Raw genomic sequence first — 23,612 nt, forward strand, 5'->3', positions numbered from 1 at the left:
AACTCAGGTTTGGTGCAAGGTCAGGTCAGGTTAGGTCCGGGTTCAGGTTCAGATAAGAGCCGGGATCCAGGTCCAGGTCCGACTCCGGGTTTGAGTCTAGGTCCGGGTCCGAGTCACAGTCCGGGTCCGAGTCCGGGCCCGAGTCTGGGTCCGGGTCCCAGCCCCAGTCCCAATCCAAGTCAAAATCTAAATCGCCAAACGTGTACTATGCATCATTGAAGAGTTCTGTTCTAATCATCATCAGCAGTTCCACTTCATCAAATGCGACAGTTTTTAATGAAAATGCTTGGTTTTCTGATGTAAATCCAAAAGTCACTATACGCATGCCTTTAAGGTTTGAGGAGTTCCCTCGATTCCTCATGGATCCCATCATCAGAACTCGAGATTGACAAAAATGCAGCTTATAAACTTATCTTGCTTAACAAACATAACGAAGAGGACAAATCGCCAAACGTGAACTATGCATCGTTGAAGAGTTCCGTTCTGATCTTCATCAGCAGTTCCACTTCATCCAATGTCACTTTTGTGAATGTATATGCTTGATTTGTAAATAAAAACACAAAAATCACTATATGTATGCCTTTAAGATTTGAGGAGTTCCCTCGATTCCTCATGGATCCCATCATCAGAACTCGAGATTGACAAAAATGCAGCTTATAAACTTATCTTGCTTAACAAACATAACGAAGAGGACAAATCGCCAAACGTGAACTATGCGTCGTTGAAGAGTTTCGTTCTGATCTTCATCAGCAGTTCCACTTCATCCAATGTCACTTTTGTGAATGTATATGCTTGATTTGTAAATAAAAACACAAAAATCACTATATGTATGCCTTTAAGATTTGAGGAGTTCCCTCGATTCTTCATAGATCCCATCATCAGAACTGGGTTTTGACAAGAACGGGACTAATCTGCATATACTTATACTTTTTACAAAACATTTTAATATATATCTAAAACTAAAAACCCTCATAAGGTACCTTTTCCCGTGGGACGTCACAAATCTAGTTTGAGTATATGTAACGTGGATTTTAAATAATTATCGATCACCTGTCATATGGCAGGTGAAGGACGCTTCGTTCACCTGCCATTGCATCATTCACCTGACTTTTTTGGACAGGTTAACGAGACTTAAGACAAAAGTACAAAAATTTCAATAATATGCAGCTTTAACAGACAGGATAGTTTTTATTCCTAAATTAACACACAAAAGCGATATAACCGCTATATAATTATATAGTTACGAGTATTAGTTGTGGTATCAGTGACATTAACCTGCCGCAAAATCTCATCCACCTGGCAGTTTTAGCCAGGTGGACGATATGCAGGTGATGGGGAAAATGGCAGTTATATCGCGAATACACAAAATGTATTAGCTTGATGAACTCCATACTTAGGCATATAAAACTAAACTATTGTTTACGTTACATATCTTGATAGTAATGCGATAGGTTACATAATTAGCAAGATATCGACTCCAGGATAAAGAGTACTTACCCATTACAAACTCCAATTTCCGATACTTTGTCGTTTGTGTTTTATTTGCGAAGCACAATAACCACGTCTTCGTCCTACCACGTGATAGCTGATGAGTGACGGCTTCAGCTCGTGCGGAGTGAGACGGGAAAGGTGCGGTGGGGGTTATACAATCGTCGTGAATGTGACGCGCCAGGTGACTGTTAAGAATTGCCTTGGACAAACTTTGAAGCCGAATAACTTAAAATATAAGTATGATATTGTTATGCGATAGTAATACTTTAAAACTTAAGGATATATGTTAATAAAATACGGTAATGCCGTTAAATTAAGTTAATATTTTGTGTGGTTTTCATAGCTCGGAACATCAGTACCTCGCGTTGGGACACGGCAGGTTAACGGATAAACGTAGTTACAATTTTTTTTTTGTAATCAATATTTATTAAATTTTTTTCAAAGTATTAGGCCTCTGTGTAAAAAGTCTCTCTAAATATGTATTAATTTTTTATATATAAAAATTGTACATAACGAAAAAATAGTTCTAACATAAACCTATTTACAGGTGGCGGTGCCAACTTTTTGAGAAACGACGTTTACAAGAAGAAAATTCTTAATTTATCTCTATCATCACCTTTTTAAGCCAAGCCACTAAAAGCATAAAATAAAACTGTGACATCATTTTAGCTTGGAATAAAGATCCCTATACCTACTCACTGTAGAATGTGAAAAAATTTACAAAAATATTTACCCATTTAGTTTATGTCAAAGCCAATATTTAATTAGCCCTCCACAATGAAACGAGTATTCTAATTGCCATATGTATAATATAATGAAATTAATTCCGTTGATAAGATTTGGACCAGGGATTGTTAACTGGACTTTAACTGTTTTTCGAGTACAACAAATATCATTATTATTTTATTCATTTGGCTTAGAATGTTTGAAAATGTAACAATACTCGTAAATGTCAACTGAATCAGTCATGATCCTTCTTGGACTTTTCCAATACGATATTCCTTTTCGTAAATATCGTATCTAAGGTTAAATATTGTGACACTTTACAAAGTGTACCAAATCCAATGAATGCATATTTGAAACGTGTGTTGATTTGTTGTTTCAGTTGCGTCCGAGGCGACTACCTGAAAGTATACTGGGAAGTGCAAGGTCCGGGGCCGCCCGGCGGCGTGAGCGAGCGCTCAGCGTGGGCGCGCGCGCTCTGCGGCGGGAGGGCCGACGCTCCGCCGGCGCTCTACTCCCCCGGGCCGGCCCTCGTGCTCGAATTCCACACCAGCCCCAGACAAAACAACGCTACAGGGTTTATTGGGACATACAGCTTTATTGATAAGCGTAAGTATACTTTGATTTTGGTGGGATTGGGTTAATCATCATGAAAGTAGGTACTAACATATTACAATTACAACATTTAACAGCTATTAAAAAAAATTCCGGCGGGTATTGTCACGTAATGAAACGAAACTGTTTACAACCAAACAAAATATGTACTACGGGCACGAAATGCATTTACCTGAAACATTCCAGCGATTCAGTCAATGCACTTTAGAAATTTTCATACAAATAGTGCGGTGTGATTGTTCGATTATCATATAGATAGATGGTAGCTCTTGGGAGCGTTACAATCCTTCGCCATAAAGAAACAAAGCATAGTCAATCAGATTTGCATACAGAGACTATTTCGTGACAGGATACGGTAGGTATGTGGGTGGCAAGTTTATTATATGCAACATTTCAGCTTAGGCTTCAAGCGTTCCCAGCGAAGACAACCCTTTTCACAATGTTTTCTGCGAGATCATAAAATCACGTTGAATGAAACTAGTTCCAAAACCTTCTTTGTACTTAACCATTTCGTTTTTAGTATTTGTCTTATTTGTTGTCCGGTGTCTAATATTGTATTAAGGTAGGTACTTACCGCTACACATTTTAGATGAACAAACAGAAATACTTTATACTTGGGCTATTAAGAAAGGTCTCGAGATATAGTTGATAGACATGTAAAAGACGGGCATCACAATCAGCTTTTAATGCGTGTATTAAAGATAAATATTTTATATAAGTACTCGTATAATAACTTGGTGTTGGTTGATTTTACTTGCAAAGTTTTATTGTACGTGCTGCAATTATGAATTAAGAACCAACCGTTGTTCATTAATTTATGCAGCCGTTAAAAATATTTAATGGTAGTAACCACCAATATGAATTAAGAATTTGCTTGCTCAAATAAATATTCGTACCCGATACAAACAAGTTTTTTGTTTTTAGGGTTCCGTACCCAAAGGGTAAAACGGGACCCTATTACTAAGACTTCGCTGTCCGTCCATCCGTCCGTCCGTCTGTCACCAGGCTGTATCTCACGAACCGTGATAGCTAGTTGTTGTTGTTGCCGAACAGTTGAAATTTTCACAGATACTAAAAACCGAATAAAATAAAGATTTAAATGGGGCTCCCATACAACAAACGTGATTTTTGACCAAAGTTAAGCAACGTCGGGCGGGGTCAGTACTTGGATGGGTGACCGTTTTTTTTTGCTTTTTTTTGTTTTTTTTTGCATTGTGGTGCGGAACCCTTCGTGCGCGAGTCCGACTCGCACTTGCCCGGTTTTTTAATTCCTCTCTTTAAAAATATGTCGTTTCCGATACAAGCATTACACCCCTCTTAACTTTCAATAACAATGAAAGTACTTTTCTTGCACTCACGGGAACTTTGTAAAAGGCCATGTTATTGAATATGACTTTTTACAAAGTTTCAAGCTCCTAACTCAAAAAAAATAATGATTAGATAATAGGTATTTTCCTTGTATTCTAATATTATGTCTTCCTGCAAAGTTTCAGAATATTTGTACCCGATACAAACTTTCAACCCCTTTTTAACCCCTTTAGGGCATGAATTTTCATAAATCTTTATCTAATTCTGTAAGTAAATATAAACGTCGCAAAGTTTCGTCAAAACGGACAAAAGATAGTGCTGTAAGCTTCTCCGCCTTCGAATGCTTAGAGACGCTCTGAGACGCTCAAATAGGATCAGGTCAGGCTTTGCGACTTATCGGCCAGCTTGCGTCATGCATATTAAAGCTACCTGCAGTCCACAAGGCGACGACAAGAGGGAATATTCTATTAAGCAAGCAACTTGGTAGCCTTAAATCTGACGTATGTCTTTTACCATTACGTTTTTAGGGTTCCGTACCGAGCACGCGGTCGAATGCTGATAGCGACCCTGCGGCACTCTATCTGAGGCGGAGCCGGCACTCGTTGGTGGTTTTAGACGGTAGTCCTTCATTGGTTAGTCCGTCATCCCCCCTGGTTCCCCCGGACCAGGTGGCATGCGTAAACGCATTTCCCCAACATAAAAAAAAAAGGGTTCCGTACCGAACCCTAAGACTCTGTTCCCTACCGAAAGGGTAGAAACGGCACCCTAAGACTCTTCTGTCCGTCTGTCGGTATGTCTGTCTATCACAAGGCTGTATCTCATGAACCGTGATAGCTAAACAGTTGAAATTTTCACAGATGACGCATTTCTGTTGCCACTATAACAACAAATACTAAAACGTACGGACGGAACCCTCTGTGGGTGAGTCCGACTCGCACTTGTCCTGTTTTAATAACATCATTTCCGAAGAGGCAAATATAATTAGTTAATTACATTGCATTGATTATATCGAAAAATAAAGTTAACTAATGTACCTACAAGATAAGAGCATAATTATATGTACATACAGTTTATAATAGTTTGCTAATTTTGAAATAACTTTAATTGAAACTGGAATTCAAGTTACGTTGTTCAAGTATTTTGTTGTTTTTAGCAAAATTACAGTAAATGTGTCTAGAGTCCAATTACTTATCATACTAACAGCTCGCTGATATCTTTTTGTACTATGAAAGATTCAGAAGTAGGTACTCAAATATAAAGTAAGAAATAGGAAAACTTACAGGCCGATTCGAACGTGCACCTATGTAACATCAAATTAGATATATATATAAATAAATTAATAGTTTAGCCTATATTATATACGTCCCATCTGCTGAGCACAGGCTTCCGGGCAGATTTGGGCTATAGTCCATACGCTGACCAAATGCGGGTTGAGGATGCGGGATTAGGATACTGCTTGCAATAACTATTTTATTAGACCGTGAGAACTTCTTAAAACAAAATAACACGCAACTCGCAATACTAGTTAAAAAATGTTTATTATTACATTTTATTGCTCAGGAAGTCTATTTTTGTCTAGGATTGTGTATTATACTCCTGTTGTACCACCCTTACTCTTTTTTCGGAGCTTCAGACTTCGCCTTTAAGTCTTCAAGCTGCAAATTAAATGAAAAGGTATGTGAAAAAAACATCTCAATAACTGCAACTTGTATGGGAACTGCATGCCAACGTTTTAGTTGGAGTGCAGTCGGCGTGCAGTTCCCATGCAAATTGCAGTCGGGTTGCAGTCCGTCTGTATCGACCCTACAGATCATAGCGATTTAATTTATATTACACGGTCTACTTATGGTGAAATTCCTCTCATCCACAAAAACGTAAGAATAGGTAGGTATTTTGAAATTGTTTATTGTACATACCGCCTTGCCGATACTGTTCACGGCATCATTGAGACCCTTTTTAAGCTCTTCAGGGTCGAAGGTCTCCTTCAGCTTGTCACCGACTTGCTTGCTCAAGGCCCCCAACTGCTTCTGAATATCCTCTAAGTAGTTGGTGTTGTCGGGGGCTGCGGCTGGGGCATCGCGTTTCACAAAGGCGTGAACCTATTATTATAATACATAGTTTATGAACAATTTCTGAACAGTTATTATACGTATTATCTTCGTTATAGCGTTGCCACGACTCAATCCTGAAGAGAAACTTGGGATAGGTCCGGTTTCCTCTCATCGTTTTCCCTTGCAGAAAAGCGACTTGGAAAAATACAAATGATATTTCGTATAAAATTTACCGCTAGGCTACCAATGTTTAAATGCTTATTAAAAAAACAGCACCTATCGTTTGATATTGATATTGTATGTACTATCAGCTGCAAAAGTGCTAGGCGACTTTATCAATGAATTCATTCATAATTTTCCCAAGCAATTTCGCAGTTCACTGTACTTAAGTGTGATATTTTAAATTATTGTACGCAAAAAAAAAACAAAGAAAACTTTGTTTTAACTTTATACAATTATTATTATTCCAAAATACAAGTTGAGTTTATAGATAACATATATAAAGAAAAACTGTAAATATTTCAAAAATTATATAACTATTCGTTTCTGTTCAAATTACTTCTTACTTTAAATCACTGATACGCCGTATTTTTTTATATAGGGCACTTCACAATTTTACTTAAGTACCCCACTACATTCGATTTAATTTAAACAACACCGAAGGTTATATAAAACAAAAAGAACATTACATATATATTTCTATTTGTTTTAATATCCGCCGTACAACTTACGCTTAAAAGGCAGACGGCCAACACAATAATCATGGACTTCTGCATTGTGATTGTTCTTCTTGACTTTACCAGACGATGGCCGAAAAGATACTGCTCACAGTGTATATTCGTCCACGATTATTGTAACATCACCCTTCAGTCGCTATCAATGACAGTCACTAAGATTAATGATACAGAGGGTGCACTCTTGATAAAGCTTAATAAATTGTTTTGGGTACTATGTGTGTAGTCAGTATGGACAAGGATCGTCGCTCTCAATAACTAGTACAACCCCAGTCGCCGTGGCCGAAACCGGCCAGGACAGGATGATGATGATAATAATATAATGTAGTGAATATTGTGCTTAAAGCATTTAGTAACTGGAGACGCCTTCGCTGTCATTTTCTGTACAAAACAGTCTGCCGATTTGTGCGGGGGAGGGGCACGGCAAATTCATGTGGCTCCTTTCTACATGAATTGTACGTAACGTAGAAATAACCATATCAAATAAAGGTCAGTCCATACAAAAGTTTGCACAATGATGTTTGCGGCACTGGGGTAAACTCTCCGGCCTAATACAGGTGACTCCGGTTAATAAATGCTCTAAGATATTGTGTGATTTTGTGAAACCCGTTATTTGACAATAATGCTAGAAACGAGGGTAGTTTCTCGCTTCCCTTGCCACTGCTGTTACCCGCGCCCAGCAATTTTTCACCACACCAAAGCGAGAAAAATAGTATAACTGTTGCTAATAAATACCAACTTATCATAATTTAAAAGTCAATTCCACCAGCTAAAATGAAACAATTCAAAATTTGCATCTAATTACTCTGCCCGTCTTTAGCCACTTTTTGAAGCAGAGAGCCTTTACCAGCTGGTGTAGTGAAAATTGTATGTTACCGTCTGGTTTATTAATCTTTGGTCGAGTGCGTTCCAAGAAAGCCAAATGAGTTCAAAGGTTCCTGTTATCAGTCAATTAATGAATGATCATGTAACCATCTGACCATAATGCATATGTACGTGTGGCATGTTTGTACAGTAGGTACCTACGTTAGATGCTGATTAGACTCTAGGGGAGAGTGGGGATAGAAGTTCCGATTTTCAAATACCTAACATGATTTTGATATAAAAAATTAAGGATTTCATTTATAATGTATCGAAATGTTGAAGGGTTTTATCTCTCTTTGTATTGTTAAGTATTCTCTTTTCTACTAGTATCTCAACTCTCAACAGTTTTATTATAGAAGTAATTATATTTTATTCATTTCGGAGCGGAACAAAAATAACTTTTTAGATTCTTATATTGCTAGGGCCACACTTGCACCATTCCACTAATCTGGGGTTACGAGGTTAAACCGTTTACCCAGTATCAAATTGTACTGATAACCATGGTAGCTCTAGATTTAACCGGTTAACCCCGGGTTAGTGTAATGCACGACTAAATGCAATGAACTTTTTTTGACGCCATGTAGCATATTTCGATGTTGCTTGACATATGTTAGTTTAAGGATTTTTTTATACAATTATACAATTTTAGCAGTACTTATCGGAATGAAGGAAGGCTATTGGTCTGCTTCTTATTCTGAATTATTTTGCCAGTATGTTTATTCTTTGGGGGATTTATAGCTTTCTATTATACATATTTATTTATAAAATACAGATAAGCGTCTACAACACGCCAATGTATTGACAATTTGACATGTATGTTTATTTCACTATCATTCACATTAGTATCGTAACGTTTTTAATGTGCTACGAGTCAGGGGTTAAGGGTTATCTGTAACACGACACCCAGCTTCATAAGCTAATGTCATGGATTTCTAAGAACTTACAATTAGAATCACGATCACTAATAGCATGGAGCAAACGGAGTGAAATAACTTATGGTAGAACAGTTGTAAAAGTATCCAGCAGTCAGCTGTAAATAATAGTTCCCAATCTCTCCAGAGTAGCGCTAGAGTCTAGAGTAGCTAAGAAGGCGTTATTGAGGGAGTGAAGTGCGGTGTCAATGATTTGAAATTTTTTATCTAATATTGTATGTAGGTATTGTGGCGCCACCTATTTAAGGTTTTTTGACGGACACTTTTTGATACATGGAGATTGTATTCCTTACCTCTACCTTCCATATATAATAATTTGGTATTTATAATCTAAAGAGGTTTTCAATAGAAAGTCAATATCAAAGAGGGATTATTTATATTAAAATGTTAATAATGTTGTATTATCTTTTCATAGTTAGCTTATATTCTTGTCCGGTAACTGCACAAATATTTCAAGCTGGGGCCTTGGTCGCTGTCAAGTCCTCGAACTGCAACAAAGAATGACTTTGTTTACGTATTTATTCACGGTTGAACTTACCCCCTTATTCATAAACGCGCTACAAGTCTCAATTAGCTAAAAATCGTTGTCCTTATCTGTCATTTTGACTTATGTATTTGTAAGAAACGGATAAAACATAATTTAACTAAATCAGGCCCGTGAAGTTTTATGAATAAGGGCGTAATACTTTATCGGATCTATCGTTCCAATGCACCGGAGCGCTAAATAAGTTGACACATTGATCTGCAACGGGTGAAATTCGATAAATTGCGAAATACGTGGAAAAAAATAACATTTTAGTAGACCGAGAAAAGTGGCGCTGTTTTGTGTCGGATGCCAAGTCTCATTTTGGGTCGCTGAGCCAACGGAGTAAGTGAATAAGTAAGTAGTATGTTTATGCTATACAAAGTCAAATAAAAATTCTAATTGAGTAATGATCAGGAAGTCTAGAAATCCAATGTCTAATGCATTATGTTAATCATAGTACTTCGTACTCTTAGATACAATTTGTTCTTGTACTAACAGCAAAACCCTTAACTGATCATCAGTGGACCTTATCTCATTGCATTAAGGTTTAAAAATTGGCTTATCTAACTGTACCAACGATGCATGGTCCCTACTGAAAATTTAACTACAAAAAAATGTGTACTTGTTATACAGGATCATTTTGCACTACCTTGTCTGTCATAGGTACTGGACAAATTGAGGTAAACGTACTGACTACTGGCGCTTGACGCGGTCCCAGTACATGTCATCTTGAAACTTAAGTCATTGTCAATAGAGGTGACAGGAAGGTGTTATATATTGGGCATTAGCATGTCGAGCACTAGTACGTTTACCTTATGTCGATGTTTTATGAGTAACAGCTAATTATACACATCACACGTGTGGGAACACACATGTAGGTCATACCTATAAGTAAGTACATATTAACACTTTAAAGTACATTCAGACTTAACAAAATCACCCTAAAAAATATTATTAACATCAGCATACAAAAGTCTTACCGCCTTGGAAAATCTGTTTAACTGGTCTCCTAACACTTCAAAAACGGGTTGAACTTGTTTCACGCTCACTTCGTCGACTGTTTTTGCTAGAACCTGGTCGAGACAGTTCTTAAACTGTTCCATATGCTTCTGGAATGAATCTAGAACGTTCGCCGGCGATGAAGTGGGTGCGTCCCCTTGCACGAAAATATTTGTCTGCAATCAGGGAAAAAAGTTGCTATACTCACTCTGGCAAGAAAACTTTGTCAGTAAAAAAGACGCGAAATTAATCGTATTATGGGAGGTCGTTCCTCACGCCACAATTCAGCGAATTTGCCGCCGTTTTCAGCTGACAAAGCTGGCATACCATTGCCAGAGGAAATATTTTGACACGTTTACCTAATTCTAATCAATATGCACATATTGCACATCATGTTATAAATACGAGATAAGACAAGGTGGATGGAAGGCTACATACTATCGGAGATAAAGCTTTTATCTATATGTCCGTTTCAATTCTGCATCGCCTTAACTCGCCTATAAAACAGGGATATATTATAGGCAGGGATGCACGTTACCCGTGACACATTAATTGTAATAAGTTTAGAAAAGAATATAAAATCCTCAGAATACCTACATCGATAAAGCACGCTGCCGCGGCACACATTACGGCTATTTTAATAAACATATCTAAGTATCTGATTTTGCACAAGATATCACAGACTGCCTTTAATGTAATGGTTCCACATCTTTTATTAACTTTGTTACTGTATACCTATCCAAAGAAGGCCGAAGTATGTAAACAACGCATTATCATTACTTAGCAAAGTGTTGTTTATCCGTGTGTAACTAACTAAGTAGGTAGCAGACGGGAATAGAATTCACGTTGACTGTGCGTCAATGATGTAAGGTACGCTGAAGTTTAGTTCGAATAAATAGCATTAATGATAATATAGCAATATTTATTTTATATTTTTTAACAGAAATGATTGTTTAATAACAAAGTGTGTATCTATAAAAATAAACCATACTCCCAAAATACCACACTAAACTCTCTTAAAAACAATTTACCATACGGACCCCAAACTTCAAAGTAACGCAGATTGGAGAGAAAGATGAGAATATGAATAATGAAGATCATATGGTCTGCAGTTTATGAGATGCATGTAGAGATATCTATGATGATGTATCTCTAATTTTTAGTGTTCCGTACAAAACTTTGTTTACGGAACACTTATGGGATCACTTCGGTCTTGCAAATCAGTTAAATACGTTTTTCTCAGAGACCGTTTGACATAGATACCTAAAATTTGGAACAGTTATAGCAATTACCACCACTCATATTGTAAATAAGTCAAAACTGCTTATTTCTTATTAAAGGGGGAAATTTAGGGGGTTGAGAGGGGTAGGCTGAAACTTTTTTCATTTGTAAGAATCGTGTGGGGTACCATTAGAAAGCTTGCAAAAAATTGAGTCGATGGACTGATTTTGACTTCATTTTAGACTGCAATAGTTTCGTCAAAAAATGCATTTAAAGTTGCAAGTTTTCATACAAAAATTTTCACCTCTGTCCTGGCGATTTTCGCGAAAACTATAGCTAACAGGCAGCTGACCAGTCAATACCCAACTTAAAGAAGCATGGAGACGGCGGGAAAATTATCAGCTTAACTTTATCTTTATTAGTTTTTCAACTGCAGCTTGATCTTTGGTTGCTTAGGTTTAGCTAACTGATGCTTACACTGGTCAATTCTAGGAAGTAATTTTAACAAGAAAGATCCTTAGTTAAAACTTTGGCATTGAAATTTATGACTTATGTCTTTGACACAAAGTTTAATTCTGCTTGCTTATTTTTGTGGGATATTTAATTTTATCTGAATAGCCTACTATAAGTATGAGAGAGATCTACAAAATACGACCTTATTATATTGCAATTAAGTTTAAATTTCGAACGGGCTTTCCAACCAATGGACTAGGCAACTCAAAAATCTGAAAAATTCAAATTAAGAATTCCGTTCTTGACTGTCGTTGTGTTTTTTTTTTCACAATAGGACACATAGAGTTAGTAAGGCGTATAGAGATAATAAAGTCATTTAATATTTATGAACAGCTTTGGCCTCATGTATAGATTTTATTGAGAGTATCTGATTCGTCGAAACATTATACACAATATTCCTTTTCATTAAGTACCATTACATTTCTGTATTAATTGTATAATTATAATATCTATTAATTATATTCAGTACTTATGTATATTTTTGAACGGATCGGTGAGCAACAAGATTCAGGGCTATAACCGCGAAAATAGAAGTTCGCAAATTGCGAGCATTTTTCTCTGTCACTCTAATTACGCCTTCATTGGAGTAAAAGAGAAAGATCCCCGCAAATTGCGAATTTCGGTTTTCTTTTGCGGTAGCCTCTCAGTCCTGTTACGAGAAAATCATTTTGGAAGACATTAATAGTATATGACAGTTAAATATCACAGTTTTTAGAAACAAAGGTAAAATTGACGAAATATTTATAGTAAGCCGATCTTGTTTTTTAGCAGTTCTAAATAATATTAAAGTCTATATATATGGCATCGAACTACTAACAAAATCAAATAAAAAAAATGAGTTCTAAATTCAAATTGAAGGAGTATACAGTTAAGGTATTATAGGCCAAGCACGCACCACGATTTTAATTTTTGCGACACGATTTTAGAATCGCGCTGTAATATATCGCAGAAAATTCATTGCGCGCACTGCGATGAAAAAGTCGACGATTTGTTCATTCTCAACATGGATTTCGTACCAGTCGCTTGTCATGAAACGAGTCTTTAATATGCTATTGCTGTATGACTTTGAGAATTTATTACACAAAGGTGATCCCCGTCTATTTCCATAATTAAATGGTCAACATCTAGCGTCTCATTTTGAGACTCCATTGGAGATGCAGGTGCCGAGATGTTGGGGTTTGGAGAGCGAAATGCCGACTGAGGTCCGGCCGGGGTGCGATTTTATTATCATAGTGCGCGCGGGGCCATACAACTCCGCATGCTGCAATTCACTTTGCGACAATCGCGGAAAAATGTGACAAATCACAATTTTAAAATCGCTGCGATTTTTTTGTCGCATATGCGCGCACTAACATATAAACACATACGTTGCATTTCTGCGACAAAATTATCGCAGGACAAAAAATCGTGGTGCGCGCTTGGCCTTACTCTAAATTATTATAATACATCAAGCATTCGCGAGATGCTCGACTTCGGTATTCAAACACAAAGCAATAGTACAAGAATCTAACTAAATGCAAAGGCCGAAGGAGCGATTCGAAGATCCGAAGCGTCCGTCCGAAGCCTCCCGTAACTATTCCAAGTATTTTTAAGTACAAGTGTCTAAGTCGCAAGATCCAAAGGCTGAAGTCGCATTGGGCCGAAAGCCCGAAGCATCCAGGAGGTCAGTTCTAAACACAGGTAATTAATACAAGTGTCTAAATGCGAAGGCCGGAGGCCGAGCTCCGCGTAGGGCCGAAGGCCCGAAGCCTGCAAGATGTCAGTTGTTAAACACAGAACTGACAGCCTGGACGCTTCGGGCCTTCGACCCTACGCGGAGCTCGGCCTTCGGCCTTCGCATTTAGATACTTATGTATACTATTGTTCTGTATTTAAGTACTAACATCCTGGACGCTTCGGGCCTTCGGCCCTACGCGGAGCTCGGCCTTCGGCTTTCGCATTTAGACACTTGTACTATTGTTCTGTGTTAAAGCACTGACATCCTGGACGCTTCGGGCCTTCGGGCTACGCGGAGGTCGGCCTTTGGCCTTCACATTAAGACACTTGTACTATTGCTCTGTGCTAAAGCGATGACATTTTGCTAAAGCTCGGCCTTCGCACTTAGACACTTTACTATTGTTCTGTGTGTGTAGTTGAATACGGTATCCTAAAAACAGGCAAACAACCTCTGTAAAATGTAACGATGCGAGCGGTACGGCTACCATCAGTTTGGCATTGACATAAACGCTACCGTGGGCGTGAACGTAATTTACTTTCTATGCATCTCGCTCGTACTGACATATTAGTGCGAAAGAGATATACCTATAGGAAGTAAATTACGTTCACGATATCGTTTATGTCAATGCCAAACTGATGGTAGCCGTACGGAACACTAAATGCCTCGAGCTATCTCGGGCTTGGCCAAATTATTTTGCATGAATCCGGTTCCTATTTACCTTCACCATAATATGTTTACCAGGTACATACTCCACGTCATAGTTTTAAGAGGATTGACATAAAACTTCACAGGTAAACGTTGTTTAAATGACAAACATTTCTGATTTGCGTTGCAAGTACATATGGCACTCATAAATATTACGAATGTACAGGTGCAAGAAAAAACCGAACACAAAATAGACCGAATTTATTAACTAGGTACCTACCTTTTAGTTAGTTAGAAAAAGAGTGTTGCGACTACTGCAGCAGAAGTCTACAATCGTTGTAGTTAACAAATTAAAACTTACAAGAAATCGCCTCGCATTAAATTACAAAAAATACCGAAATACTTCTTCTGCATGCAAGAAATTACTTGCATGTACGTGACGTAGGTATACTCATTGTAAATTTTGAGACATTCTAGGACAAAGAACGGCACCTAAATCCAGTTAGTATTCATGTTATGTACCTATGTAGGTGAGTCACGACACATAATATGAAATTCTAAGAAAGCTTCCCGGAAAATTGAATATTTTGCAAAAGAATCTAACATTCTCGCCTGAGAGTATGAAAATTTGAAATATGATGCACTGATGCTGATGGATTTAAAATTGTGATCAAGTGTGACTCGATAGTTTTCAATTACAGTAATCGTGTTTTATGTTGTTAGCTCTTAATGATACAACATTAATACCTACATTATTAAATACACACAAAAATTACAAACGAAATCATAAAAGTATTTTTCATTTCTCATGCTCTGAAAGTGGTTAATTGTTGTTCTAGGAAGTATGCAGAAAGTGATACGTGTCTGCTGCAGCACATTTTGTTTTCCAAGTACATTTTTTACGCTAATAAATTAAAAATGTATTTTACTGTGCAATTTTCCATTTTGATATTTATCCCGCATTCCATTAAATAAGGATACTTTTCTTAAATTGTTAATTGAATTGAAATAAGGTCTCTTAAGAAATACATTAAATAAGTACCTACACGTGTACTCGTAGTTTACTTTCCTCAGATAAACTACCTCATAAGAAATGAGTGCCTTGCCTTTCATCCCTTGGTTAACAATCTATGTATGTAAGTACTTACTATATATATACACTTAGCTTACCGGCTCGTACCTACTCAGTACCAGTCTACTTTACTTAATTATTGGGCGTACAGTCACCTGCAATAATATATTATACGACGAAGGCCGCAAAAATATCTGACACGTTCTTATTTGTAGAGCCATAAGAGCGTGTCACATATTTTTGCGGCCTTCGAAGAGTAACATATTATTGCAGGTGACTGTACTCGCTAGAGATCTATTTAACAGCAATATCTACGGTGTCGGCTCCTTAATTGACGCTAGCACAGCGACGACGTTTGATCTAAAAGCACTCCGAGAATTCTTGAAGCTTATCATATTCCTTTAATTGCATTTTCTTTATCTCTAAGACTTGTACTTACTGAAAGTTTCACTCTTTAGTTTTAAACTCTACGCTCGTTACGTATCGTTTTCTTGGCAGTTATACTGTGCCTTGGCCATGACAGACTAACGGCTCGATTCGGGAAATGAATTAGAGATTCACTAGATATAAAATAGGAAAGATATGTGACGTTCTACGGCAAAAGGTACCTTATAGCGGCTGGCGCCGCGATTCGGGAAATTAATTAGAGATTCACTAGATATAAAATAGTAAAGATATTATCTTTACTATATCGTATCTAGTTAATCTCTAATTCATTTCCCGAATCGCGCCGTGTGTAGTCGAATTCTAATGAAAATATGCCGTTTGTAGTGGCAGCACCTTACTTTGTCACTTACCTACTTTTATGTACTTACCAGATGTTTAGTTACACCCCAATTATGAGACATTTAATTAAAACAGACCTGACCTTTCAATAACGCATGTCGCATAACTAATCAAAAGATAAGGAGGTACGCTGTAAAGATACTAAAAACTAAATTAAAATACTAGTTTTTGATTATGTTTTAGTTTATTATGATGGTAATCGCCTTTTTGACCGAGAGCGAACCGTTGCAGCTGAGGTCAAATGCTTTCGTATGTCCGGATATTCTCCACTACCTACTCGGGGTTGATCCCATCGTAAAAGTTGCTCAGTATAATCCCAAAACCTCCCTGGCAACGGGAATGCAGTTATTTTTTAGCCAACCTGTATAAGTATCAAATCACAATTTTTGAAGTGAAAACTTCTTTAGCGGCGCTGGGCACTTTTTGAAGTGGGGAAAAAATGATAAATTCGAGACAGCGTAACGCGATCACGTGACCGTAAGGTTTAGTTGGCCATCAATAAAGAAAATCGGAATGACATTACATGAAAAAGGTTCTAATCTTGTACGGGTTGAAATTATACGAGGATCTCACAGTTACATTTTAATTTTATATCACTCAAATATAATTCAATAAAGCTACATTTTGATGAAATCGCTAATAAAAGTGAACTCTAGTACTGGTGAATAAAAATCAAAATATCATGACCAAATATATTTAGCTGCGAGGTTTGCAAGGTAACTTTACAATTTCTATTCGAATTGAATTACCAATTTTAAACAAGTTCACTGACCAGCAATTCCGGAACTAAAGTTTTTCAATAGAAAGGAGGATGGATCAATTATACATAGTGCTGCAGACATTTTGGACTAGTCATTGAGTTTTCACTTCTGTCGGCACTCCCGGAGTGCAACCCGTTGTTTTTTTTTAAATCTCAGTATGCTCCTGGAACTGACAGATTGTGCCGAGATTTGTTACTTACTATCGCATACAATACGCCGTAAGCTCCTGGCGCATCGAGGCAAACAAGTCGAAGTGTCTCTGAGCGGAACACAGGTGTGTTTGCGTTTCATTACCTTCGGCAACCGAGCATCGCCTTTCTTTATTGTTTCCTATTAAACGTTCTTCATATATGTTAATCTTTCTGCTTTAAAGAAAACGCTAGTCACTATACAATACAATCAATGCAAACTATTGGATATTTCGTTAATGTGCTGTTAAGATTGATTTGCCTCTATTTATAAAATGTATTGTATGCCTACGTAGGTAAATAAAGCCACCGGATTAAAATGTAGGTACAAAGTAACTATCAGTGAACTATGAGGTCAAGTGTATAAATATCCAAGAGTGTTTATTGAATGATCTTCTACGAAAATATATTATAATGTATCTTGTATTAATAGTTTTTATCAAGCAAAATCCACTGATTTTATACAGTGACCCTTGTTTTGTACGGATTAAAAATACTTACTTGTATACCAGGTGGTATATATGTAAGTGAAGTATGTATTTATCTGAGCATTAATAATTTCGCTGTAAAATAGCAGCATCCGTAATGTTGTTCCAAAAGTCGTAATGTTTCTCCATTTGGGAGCTGAAACAAGGGCCGTAAGTCCTCTTATTTAATATTTTTGTCAATTCCAAAGGGATCATATTGAAAAAGTAATGAAAAACTCCAGCCGCTCGCTCAAAACTCTGCGCTTTATTGAAAAACTATTTCATTTCGCGCAGAGTTCTGCCCAAACTCTTAAGCTCTTAAGGGATTTTCGTCTGTGGTGTTTATTAATATTATTGTGTATATATATATGTGTGTAATAAAATATTATTGAGATTTCATGATAAAAAAACGATAATGTATACTAGGTAGAAAAATAACACTTTTATGGTGCTACTCTACCTGTCTGTTTGTTTGTCCGCCTGTCTATCTAGTTAGTCTGTCAAATGGGGAAGTAAAAAAATATTTATGAAGGAAAATGTAAAAGTACCATCGCTGGTGTATTCACAAATCCGCAACTAAACATTTCTAACCACTTAAAAGCAAACAGCATCTCACTTTAGAGATATATCGCTTCAGTTTCAACAAAAACGAATAAGTACTGCATTTTTCTTAAGACAACTATAGAACGGGATTCAATTCGAGTTATATTGAGCACACTTTGTGTTAAGAGCACTCTTTGCGGCTTGGCATTGTTCGCTTCTAGATATCTCTTTATCTTTGGCTTTGTTCTTTTTTTTTTTTTTTTAATTCAACGATTAATTGTTGCATGAAACGATACTTTTTTTGATTGCACGGGTTTACAAGGTAAAAGACGGAGGGTAATAATTTTTTCCTAGTAAAATATTGTGTAAAAAAATACAATTTAAAGTTTACCCTGTATGATGCACTGCAAGTAATGACAAATTAAAATCAAGTCAAGTTGAGATTTTTACAGTTCAAATGTGACTCCGGGTCAACTGACCCATGGGAATACTGTGATACACGCAACTTTTATCAAATTTGAACACGGATGAAGAGTACTTATATTTCGACAAATCACCTTAGCGTAAGAAAGGTTTCCAATATAGTGCGGGACTAGAGATGTCACTTGGGGGATAATCCGAGGGATGCCACGCCTTACTAAATATTAAATTGTGTGCGCGATCCCTTAAACTTTCGGGAAACCAAAAGAGTTACCTAGCTACTGACGTGATTTTAAGTAGTACATATAACTGACCCCTTCCCCTTGGAAACAAATTTATATGCAGTCAGTTATCTCTGCATCTTTCTCATCATCTGTACATCTCTCTCTGCATCTTTCTCATTATTTATTCTCCTGAGTAATATTGTTTTTTTTGAGAAAACGTTTTGGAGTGCATTGCAAACACCAGTACCTACTAATTAATATTTTTTACCAGATGTTTATACATTAGGTATAGGTACATGTATTTATAATTTACATTTGCTGAAAATGTCATAAACTCATAAACAAACACGTAACATACACAGACGAAGTGGCACGCAGTTACTAATATAAGAAATAAAAAGATGGAATCCACGAAACCCCAACGTCGGTTTGTCGTAAATACTAGTATCTGCTGCTTTGACTGGTTTCAGTCAAGGTTTATAGAGTTGGAAGGGCGAATCGCCCCATTTAGATCAATTAACCCAGAAACAACTGGATGGCCATAATTTTATACTACTAAAACAGTCTTTATAGCCCAAAGGCGGTAAAAGTTACTTACAGTTCAATGTATAAAGATTACTTAGCGAAGTTAGAAGGAAGATAAATGTTCGTACTGTGAAATTGAAATATATTGTTCTTTAGTAAAAATACCAGCATACCTAATAAGCGTTTAACTTATTCCATGGGGTTAGATTTAGAGTGATTAAATTTAATTCTTCTATTCATTTGATTTTTTCTTTCATTTAAAAGTTTAAAAGCTGTATATAAGGGCTGATTTAGACGGCGCGCGAACTCGCATACGATTTTAGTTACATTGCAGACTGTTGATTACGGTTAATTCAAACGATCGATCAATAGCCGCAATGTAATGAAACTCGCATGCGAGTTCTCGCATCGTTTCAATGAGCCCTAAAGAGTCAATATTAGAAATTAAACGAATGGGTGCTTTTATTAAACTAAAAATACATCATCTCATCATCATCTCAGCCATAAGACGTCCACTGCTGAACATACTTTTTTGGGGGGTGAATGTCATAATCGCCACGCTTGGCAGGCGGGTTGGCGATCGCAGTCGAGTACACCAAATTTGAGGGACGCTGCTGCCCGTCCACCGGTGGTCTTGGACGTGGTTTAAGGACATACCCGGGTCCTGGGCGTAGTTTAAGGACACACCCAGGTCCGGGTCTCGGACTAAAAATACATTTACAGTTACCAGCTTAAAACTGATATGTACCCAATATTAACATATGATATCTCTTTCTCCTCAGGTCTGTTCGAGACAGACGGCGTGCACCTCCCGGGCACGGAATGCGACTACCACTTCGGCCGGTCGGGCAGCCGGCCCACCCACGGTCGACTCTATAGCCCCCGATACCCGTCCATATACCCCAACAACGTGCGGTGTTCCTACCACTTCAGCGGCAGGTTAATAATAACATTTTAGAAATACCCCTACAAATCATGAAACATAAAACGGTTATTACGACAGAGTACCTAGGTATTTTTATAGGAAATTAGCTGTGATTTCAGTGCACATTTCTTCTTTTCACCGATCTCTGTACGTGTGTTATTGACATAAGGATATGGTAGGTACTTGGTGATGGCTTCGTTGTCGATATCAAAAAATGAAACCATCTTTTCAGCCTGCTGCCTTCCATCCGTACCGTGTCGTACCTGTAGACACTGCATTTTATTGTGTTTTCATGTGACATACTCGAAGAACTATAAAACTTGTAGGTAGTTGGGCAGTAGACGAAAGACGAACAGACACACATGTTAAAAATGCATACAAGCTCAATGGCTACGCGGTAACCTGGCCTCGACCTGGCTTTAAAATATCTGAAGTGTAGTCAAAGATTATCGTATGCTTATATGTATGTACATATAAGAATATTTTTGAGAATAATGGATAGGAGAGTTGGGATGTCCCAACTCTCCTATTAATTTTTCTCAGAAATATTCTCGTTGGCAACATCTGAAATATACGCAGAAAATTTATTTATTTATTTTTTATTTATTTATTTAAACTTTATTGCACAATAAATGAAGAGTACAAATGGCGGACTTAATGCCAGAAGGCATTCTCTACCAGTCAACCATGGGCTAAACCGAAAGATCTAGTTGGTGCAGGCTCAGAATACTGTTACAGTAAATTTGGAAAGAAAAAAAAAACACTAAACTTAATATATGACATTATATATAAATGATACGTAATATTATACATAAATAAATAAATATAAGTACGTAAATATATACACATATATAAATATATTTATATAAATACATATATATATATATATACCCACTGTAAACATCATGAGGACGACTTATGAACCTGGTCCGACAGATGCTGGTGGTCGTGGTTATGTACTCGTATATTATAAGAAACTGCGAAACTTTTCGATCCTGACTCAAGACACTACAGCGCATGCAGTAGTGTGCACATTACACGCATCGTTGCACATTTAGGGTTGTAATTTTTTTTCAGTTTGAATTTTATTTGGTTTTTTGGTGAAAGTACTAACATACCACAACAAGAACTCATACCTATTGCGTATCGTTTGCAGCGGTACTTTATTATACTTAGTATCTTTTATATATATATATTATTAAATATGTATTAAGGGTATTCATTTATATTTTCATTGCAGGCCAAAAGAACGCGTGAAAGTGGTTTTCGAAGAAATTTCTCTACAAAAAGGAGACATCAGGTTCGTATTTCAATAAAATAATTGCCAAACTTAAACAAAAACATCTTTACAAACGAATGAAAAGTATAATCCTATGAGTTTCATGACACGTCGTGGTTGGCAATAGAACGAGTTGTCGTATTATCGTAATCGGTTCTAAAGCATTGAATGTCACTCGACGAGCGCGGCGTAACGACGTACTCATAAAACTCATAAAATCGCCCGTAAAAATCGCTCGGTCCACTAACTTACAATGTAACGAGCGGAACTGCGATTATGCAGCGTTATGCATTAAGCGGGAAATACAATATTGACACGAGAAATGGCGGGAATTAACTTTTACGGTATTGGAAGGGGCGCAATTTTCACGAAGTAGGTAATGCGATGATGAGACCAGTATTATAATAGGGTGGTATTCCATCTGTCCAATATCTTTGTCCAATGTGTATTGTTTCTCACATATTGCTTAATGATAGAGTGAGACAACAGTGACATTAGAAAGCAATAAGACAAGTGGAATACCACCCTTTCATTGTACCGAACTGAGAAAAGGAATCGCGTAGATGAGAATAAATTGTAGAGGTTCAGTAGGATTCTCATAAAAATTAAGTGTAGCCTTCACCGACAATTCAGATAATACATACATCGTGTGCAATATTTCGGATGGAAAAAGTCACATTTTAAAAAGTCATCATTTTTATATCGGTCCATATACTTAGGTACTGGTCTACGTACTTAGATTAATGTCACTAACTTGTACTTATACACAAGTTGTTGATCGATATTATAAGTTTTCCATAACATTTTAAGTGTCCTTCTGACAATTTTACGTTACGAGGACAAGTTACGAGCATATCAATATTTTGTATAGTAATTTCAAAAACATAGTTTTTTCCCTGCATTTTGGTCAAATATGAATTATTTCACCATTAATAGTTGAATAATCTACTGGCCCCATCCTAGTAATGAGTCGCACGATAAACAACGAGCTCGGGCAATTAACCCGATGATGCAAGTGCTGCCGAATGGCACGAATTACGGCATTGCATACGTATATCATCCATTCAGTTTTCCACTTTTAATCGTATTAATAAATGACTGCCCAAAAACACAGACAGCAATCATATTTTACATAATTTAATTAATAGCTTTATTCAAAACTATGAACCGTGCGGTGAGTAACTAACGTAGTTATTATACATACTTGCCCACCACACCTACCTGGACCATTTCAGCGAAGGAATTTGCTCGCAGCGGTAGGTCTGGAGAGGACGCAACTCCTAACTAAATTAACCTAGCATCACTTGAAAGGACTTTACGGCGCACTAGATCCATAATTTAATAGTCCGTTATAGTGGACAAACTAAACGCATAACTATTTGACTTACCTTTTATCTAAAACTTTCAGGTACCGTAAAAAACATTGAAATGCGGATAAATTCGACAAAATATTAGAGCGATTGTTTTTATCGTGAATTACACGCACTATCCATAAACTCCGTTACCTAATTGGAATAAAATAATATATGTAACTCGTAGGCGAAACACACTTAGTTTACAAGTTTTTGCTAATATTCCACAATTAAGGAGTAAAAATATCATTAGGTACACACACCATAATTAATTGAACGGTATGAGTACCATACACCGCTGTCAGTTCTTAATTTTTATAACTGAAAGTACCCTGGCCTACAGGCGCCGTGTTGATGCAAATTTTGTTTTTACTTAAACCGTTTTTTTTTAACAATTGCACAATGCATCTACTGAACATTTTTTAAAAGCAGTATCGAAGAACTAAATAATTTAATTATTAATTAATCAACTACCTATACTATGTACCTACTTATAGTACAATCGTTGGAAAAAAGTGGCACTAACATAACAATTAAAATAGATAGTGATTTTTTTGTACGTCGTCATCCGCTTGGAGCCGTGGTTTGGATCTTGGTTTACTACGAAATTCCTAAAACCCGGGTAAATCTGACCTAACCTATATGCCAATGATATACTCGTAAAACCACTGTTTGCAGTTGCACAATGATATCACTCTATAGGTAGGTATGTAGAGTTTCGTACTTTTTTT

At 36.9% G+C, this 23,612-nt stretch overlaps 4 protein-coding genes across 4 annotated transcripts in view; 1 reads left to right on the forward strand and 3 right to left on the reverse strand.

Annotated features, from left to right (window-relative positions):
- Positions 1-23,612, reverse strand: part of LOC134676421 (vacuolar protein sorting-associated protein 4) — a 517,731-nt gene that overhangs the window by 258,100 nt on the left and 236,019 nt on the right. The window lies entirely within an intron of this gene.
- The window catches only part of LOC134676344 (suppressor of lurcher protein 1), a 265,018-nt gene that overhangs the window by 172,010 nt on the left and 69,396 nt on the right, over positions 1-23,612 (forward strand). The window contains exons 5-7 of the mRNA XM_063534706.1: positions 2,597-2,823; positions 20,108-20,264; positions 21,491-21,550. Coding sequence (XP_063390776.1) covers positions 2,597-2,823; positions 20,108-20,264; positions 21,491-21,550 — 444 coding nt within the window. The remainder of the gene's footprint in view (positions 1-2,596; positions 2,824-20,107; positions 20,265-21,490; positions 21,551-23,612) is intronic.
- LOC134679625 (uncharacterized) lies at positions 5,657-7,059 on the reverse strand. The gene is made up of 3 exons (XM_063538575.1): positions 6,920-7,059; positions 6,054-6,236; positions 5,657-5,792 (listed from the first exon to the last, which is right to left on the reverse strand). Exons 1-3 carry the CDS (start codon positions 6,962-6,964, stop codon positions 5,748-5,750), a joined length of 273 nt encoding a protein of 90 aa, XP_063394645.1. The 5' UTR covers positions 6,965-7,059; the 3' UTR covers positions 5,657-5,747.
- LOC134679626 (uncharacterized) lies at positions 9,078-10,959 on the reverse strand. The gene is made up of 3 exons (XM_063538576.1): positions 10,841-10,959; positions 10,225-10,419; positions 9,078-9,206 (listed from the first exon to the last, which is right to left on the reverse strand). Exons 1-3 carry the CDS (start codon positions 10,889-10,891, stop codon positions 9,171-9,173), a joined length of 282 nt encoding a protein of 93 aa, XP_063394646.1. The 5' UTR covers positions 10,892-10,959; the 3' UTR covers positions 9,078-9,170.

This window comes from Cydia fagiglandana, chromosome 2 (genome assembly GCF_963556715.1).
Source record: "Cydia fagiglandana chromosome 2, ilCydFagi1.1, whole genome shotgun sequence".
In the NCBI taxonomy this organism is placed as follows: Eukaryota; Metazoa; Arthropoda; class Insecta; order Lepidoptera; family Tortricidae; genus Cydia; species Cydia fagiglandana.